The sequence below is a fragment of the Pezoporus wallicus genome, unplaced genomic scaffold (genome assembly GCF_028554395.1).
Source record: "Pezoporus wallicus isolate ANWC-B61680 ecotype Strahan unplaced genomic scaffold, APGP_CSIRO_Pwel_v1 contig_3847, whole genome shotgun sequence".
Lineage (NCBI taxonomy): Eukaryota > Metazoa > Chordata > Aves > Psittaciformes > Psittacidae > Pezoporus > Pezoporus wallicus.
The window spans coordinates 4,217,728-4,223,727 of record NW_026639842.1 but is presented as its reverse complement, the minus strand read 5'-3'; the positions used below and the strand labels follow the sequence as shown (position 1 = coordinate 4,223,727).

Sequence of the window (6,000 nt, the reverse complement as noted above, 5' to 3'; positions counted from 1 at the left end):
GGGTTTACCATGGATTTAAAATATCTTTGGGCAGCTTTGTTTGCCTTTATGGGCTTGGGTTTCTGATTTCTTTTTTTTTGGGGGGGGAGGGAGTGTGTGGGTTAGGTTTGTTGTTTTGGTTTTTTTTGGGGGGGGTTTGGTTGTTGGTTTGTTGGGGGTTTTTGTGTTTTGTTTTTTTTTTCTTCAAAAATTGTTCTGTGTGTTTGTACAATTGCAAATAATTCCAGGGACTTCTGCATGTCTCAGTGCAACACACCATACTGAGAAAGCATAATGCAGCCAGGACCCATCAGATATGCAGCTCCAAGTCTATAGTCGGATTTATTAGCAGACATATGCTTGGGAAGATACGAAAGCTTGAACAGCAGTCGGAGCTGTAAACTCCAGATCTTAATCTGTACAAAAAAGTAAAAGCCATTAGAGGGCTGTACCAGAGAATAGTGCTAATGTGGTATTTGGGGCTGAGCATGCTTGATGGCTCAGCCAGGGTGCCAGCACCCATGACTCACAGAGGCTGGTGGGACACACATCCCTGAGATGGACTTACTGGCAACATTTGCGAGCTAAACACCTTGGTTTAGGAAAGCAATGAGAGAAGATTGTGGTCATTACAACATGAGAGCTCCTTGGAGAGGAAGGACTGACCCTGAAAAGATGGTTTCTACCCTGAGGGACCTGTTTCTCTTATCAAACCTGTCCTGCTATGTCTACTCTACTCTGAAAACCAGTGTGCCCTACTGAGAGGGAGGAATGTTTGACAATACACTGTGGTTTTGGGACCTTTCTCCTGCCCCAGAGCTGGAAGACCACGGGCTCTAACTGAGTTTACCTTTTAATTATGCTTTCTTCTGCTATCTCCCTTCACAGTTTCCTCTCTAAATCCATTTTAGCCACTGGGCTGGAAGATACAGCCATTTAAGCATGTGATGGGGTATGTGCTCTTCAGAAATGAAGGAGCTGGGATTCTTCAAAGCAGCGCTGGTTCTGGTGCATGATGAGCAACCGGAACATTTCTGTCCTTCTTACACCGAAAAAGGATCAACGTCAAGAAGGACTTTATTTATTTAAAATTTTAAAATATGCTGTAGAAACATGACAAACATACATGAAGCTATCTATTAAACAAACAGCAATTTGACAAGGTGAAGTGGGGATGCACTTAGCCTTGGCTATCTAGACCTTATTACTCACGCATAAGGTGGGTCTTTTATCTTTAGCCTTTTTTGTTTGCTTGTACGGGTTTTGTTTGTGCGTTTTGGGGAGTGTTTGGGACCGTTTGTCTTGGTTTTGCTACTCTGTGAACTGAATTTCGCAGAGTTTTTGTTGCAAGAACAGAGAGACAGCGTCTGGCCTCATGGGCTGAAGTGGAGAGGTGGAACAGGGATAGGAGAAAATATCTGGATAATGACTCATGACCTCAAAACCTTAAAAATTAAAGACCACAGTTTTACCATCAATGCCGAGTCGGTTGTGCAGCCCTTATTTTACCAAAACAAACCAAAAAAAGCCCTGAACTCTAGCACACCTGGAAGAAGAATTATGGAAAAAAAGTAAGACCCAAATCCTGCAGCTTGGCACTAAGTAAACATCTGTCAATCAAAGCACAACCAAGCACTTAATTCACTGGAAACAGCTGGATCCCCAGCACCAGCGGGTCAAACCCGACCCTGGGGGAAACCCGGGCGGGTTCTAACGCGATTTCCCACGGCCCACGCTGGGGAAGATTAAAACAAAATACCGCTGGAGAAGTGAGGGCTCCCCGGGGAGAGTCGGGGGCGAGGCCGCGCCGGGCTCTGTGGCCACCGCGGCGTGGGGCGGTGCGTCCCGCGGAGCAGCGCGGATCCCATCCATCCTTCCCCGCTGCCGCGGCGGCCCTGGAGGGCGGGGGGCGGGCAGAACTAGGCTCGCCTCTCCTCTGCTGTGGAGGGCGGGGGAGAGCGAGGCAGGGGGGTGTTTCGGGTTTTGTTTTGAAGCCGGGAAGCCGGGAGCGCTGCCAACGCGCAGACCCCAGCGGACAGGGGCAAAGTCCCGCAGCGAGCAGTACCGGTCCGCTCTCTCCATCCTTCTGCCGCTCCGCGGGTGCGCGGACGACGCTGCGCGGGGTGCCGCGCACTGAGCCGAACTTTCCTGCCCGCCCGCCGGCCCCAGCATGAACCAGACGGCCGGGGTGACCAACAACGTCCGCTGCTCCAGCGGCAAGGGGCCCAAGGTAAGACCGGCCGCGGGGTGCGGAGGGAGCGCGGCTCGGTGGGGTGCCTTGAGGTGAGGCTGCCTGGCTCGCACCCTCCACTGCTTCTACCCTAAACCTGTGGCTGAGAGCGTGCCCCCGGCCCGGGCAGGAACCCCCGCGCTGCCATCGCTTGGCGAAGTTGAGCATCCCTCCGTGGCCCACCGCGCTCGGGAGCCCCTGGTTCCGGGCGGGCAGGCACTGCGCCCCGCCGCGCCCAGGGCAGCGTGTTCGGGCTGCGGCTCTGGGGTGCCCAACCGAGTCCCTGGACTCAGGGTGCTCCAGCCTCACAGCCCTAAGTGCTGGAACCGTCCTAACTCGCGCTCCTGCTTCAGAGAGGGTTAAAATGGTTCTAAGGTAAGGATTTGTGCTGGTGTGTGAAGTGGGATCAGGTATATCTTTATCTGCTGCTTTTGCTTCTTGCCATGGGGTGTTTGCATAGCCTGCATTAAAAAAATTAGCTGTGATAAAACACCTTATTGTGCACTCTGCTGAATTCAACTGAAATGAATTGGGTACTTGCACCTGGCCCAGATCAAATGTGCATTAACCTTTTGTTGGTAGTAATGAACATGGTCCTTCTCTGCAAGCACTGATGCACTGCACTATAAACTAGTGTTATAGGTGTATGTGCCCTCCTGTAGGCAATTCTGATGGCACTGTTCTTCTGCAACTCTTTGAAGTGTTTTTCAGTGTTTATGTTTCTATTTTATGGTGGATATTTTTTTTTGCACCCCAAAGATTTCAAATGGCTTTTTCAGGCTAGCACTTTGTAAAGAGTCATGATTCTGCATTAGCTAATGGGATGCACCTTAAAGAAATGCAGAATTTACCTTTCACCAGAAATGGTGCTGTGCTAACTTCTTTTTTTATTTCATCTCTCAATACTGGCTTCCTGTTCCATCTTCTACACTTGATGTAGTGTTGTTGTTGGAGATACTGGTGCTCTGTTCACGTGGTTGGGTACTTCATGTCTGGTCAGAGGAGACCTCCTTCTACAAACTCTTAGGCACGGAGATTTCTCTCATACCTCTCCTTCTGAAAGTGAATACAGTTATATCTCCTTCTCTCATATGATCTTTTTAGGATTAAACCCACTAATCATAAGACTATGTGAGTATTAAAAGATGTGACATGATGAGGGCTGTGGAGGTACACAAACAGATTAGATGACTCTCCTGAAATTATTTACTTAGCTCCATGACTAATCATATATTTGAAGTTGAACACATGCATAAGCACTTCGTGTAGTTCAGGGGCCTTAAATTGAAGGTTCACTGTGGATATTTTCTCTAATTTCAACATTGGGCCTCCTTTCCTTGCACTTTCTGTTTCTCTTTGAGTTTTTGGTAGAAAAGCTAAGGTTATTTCATATCAGTAAGAATTTATTGTATCAAGCTGCTGACGTGACACTTTCACGGAGAAGGAAGAGCTGGGGCTCAAATGTGTGTATTCTTAGCACATGATAATTGATACATTTGTATTTGTCTTGAAGGCATCTTCATCTTATTTTCAAATGCTGTAGGATGTGCATATTTTTCCATTGGAAATAATTTTTTATTTTTTTTTTCAAGTCAGAAGATTGACTGCCTTAATGGTTTCAGGTTTTTAATTAAAACACAAGAAGGCTCCATGCATGACTGACTGATTCAGTTGCAAGGAAACCTTGCAGAGTTCAGAAATGAGAGCACATAAAACAGAAGTGTTGAAAATGACAGCTTTCTACAAGTGTTGTGGAAATTAGTAGCTTAATAGAGAAAGACTATTTAATATCAGAGCAGAGGAAGAAACAGGGAGAAATGTGCCCATACCTCCTTTACTCACCCTGTCCCAGGCACCCAGTCAGCACGTGACTGTAACAACATCACGGGCTGTCCTTTGCCTGTCACCAGCTATGTAAAGACTGAGGGAATGGGAGAAAAGGAGGAGTATAGCAGGAACTTAGAGAAGAACTGAAAGTTTATGGTGGAAAAGAGGCAGACATGGGTGACAGCTGGGGTATTTGCAAATGGGAGTAGACTGTGCAAATAATGCGGGGCAGAAATCCATTGTAAATCAAACACTTGTTTCCATTGCTCATGAAAAAACCAAAAACTTGTTAGTGTGTGTTGGGTTCCCCCCCCCCAAACATAAGTCCTCACATTGTGTCAACTCAAAAAAGCTGCCAATGCCAACTCACTGAGGCAAGGTCACTCATTTCTTCCTGGCCTCACTGTGAGTTTTCCTCTAACTAGGCAATGGGCACTTAGACTTCAAATTTCCTTTGCAAGATTTGCAGCTTTGCACAGTTGTGATAAGCAAAGGAGGTAACACTTTAAAGGTGAGATATGATTAAAGTCCTTAAGTAGATAGCTTGATTGTAATTCCAAACTCTAGTAACACATGCCCACTAAAACGTTGTTTTTTTTTTACATTTCTATGTAATGCTTTTTATCTGATTTTAACCAAGATCTAGCTCTAAGCCACTTGAGTGCTATTGCAAGATTGTGATTTATAGCTGGAGAACTATTTTTGAGACAGTTTGTGTTGCATACAGCTTCTAATGCTCTTTTTTTCCTGCCTGTGACTAATCCTGTTGCCTTTCTTAAGACAATTTGTAGGAGGAAGGCAAGAGGATTCACCCCAATGTTGTAATGAAAAGCTTTGTCATAGGAACATTTCTGATGTGTTCAGGTGGTTGGGGTGGTGAGCCCTACAGCCGCTGAGAGTCTGTATGAAACCAAGCACCTCTCTTGTGTGGGCTGGGAGCAGGCTTCGGCTCCAATTAAGGAAGTGCATATTATTGGAAAAATATTCAGATTCTGGTGTAAGAATTTGAGGTTCACTTCCGAGCTGTAACATTTTGACAGACTCCTTGAAGGAATTAATGAGGGCTAACTCCATATGGGGACTTGGGCTTTTCAGCATTGCACGTTGCAAATCCTGGCTTTGGCTTTTATTCAGCAGTCCAAAGACCCATGCCAGCCAATGCAAGGCACAGAAATTGTGTTTTAAATGTGACTTGTGTTCTTAGATTAGGACCAAGGAAGATGCTGTGAGAAAGCGCTTTGTTTCACGTTGGAACTCTCAATTTCATCTATCTTGAGGGAGGAAAATCCACAGAAAACATCAGAGGTGTTCCTAAAGAAAGAAATTACTTCTATTTGGGATCCTCCGTGTGGGTACAATGAGCAAGGAGGTACCCATGGAGCAGGATTTGTGGATCTGGTGTCCTAAGTGTGATGAGGATTCAGAGACCCACTAGCTCCTGTCCTTTGGGGGACTGCCATGTCTATCAGGAGACAGGCTGCTCCATAGCAGGAGGCCTCCTACCTCTCTTTTGGAGAGGGACCAGTGGAGAGCACAGGGCTGTTCTTTGGAGTGGGGAAGACAGAAGTCCATAGTGTCTCCTGGGGAGAGTGGGGTGCACAGTCTCATTATTTTATATGAAAACAGATTTAGCCAAAACAATGGCTGACATGCACAGTCTGGAGGGTAATGGTCAGAGCCTCCAGCATTGTACACCAGCCTCAGCTGCGCATTAGTGCACACTGGTTGGCACAAGACTACAGCTGGTTCGATCTCTTTTGACTTCTCTCTGGCCACATTTTTGAATGACTATAATGTGTGGTTTTGTGTGGAGCTCACTCTTGAAGATGGTCAGTGTCTGTCTTCTGCATCAGGTCACCTAACCCTGAGACCCATTGTGCTGTGAGATGTCAGTACAAGTCCTTTGGCATATGCCTATATGTTCTGGTAGTGCCTCACTGATGAGTACCTGAATAGCTTGTGTG

The 6,000-nt window shown here is 46.5% G+C and overlaps 1 protein-coding gene across 1 annotated transcript in view; it reads left to right on the top strand.

Annotated features, from left to right (window-relative positions):
- Positions 1-1,983: 1,983 nt before the first annotated feature.
- DPP6 (dipeptidyl peptidase like 6) overlaps positions 1,984-6,000 on the top strand; it is a 564,650-nt gene continuing 560,633 nt past the window's right edge. Inside the window, exon 1 of the mRNA XM_057416431.1 lies at positions 1,984-2,209. Within this exon, the coding sequence (XP_057272414.1) occupies positions 2,150-2,209 (60 nt within the window). The 5' untranslated portion in view covers positions 1,984-2,149. The remainder of the gene's footprint in view (positions 2,210-6,000) is intronic.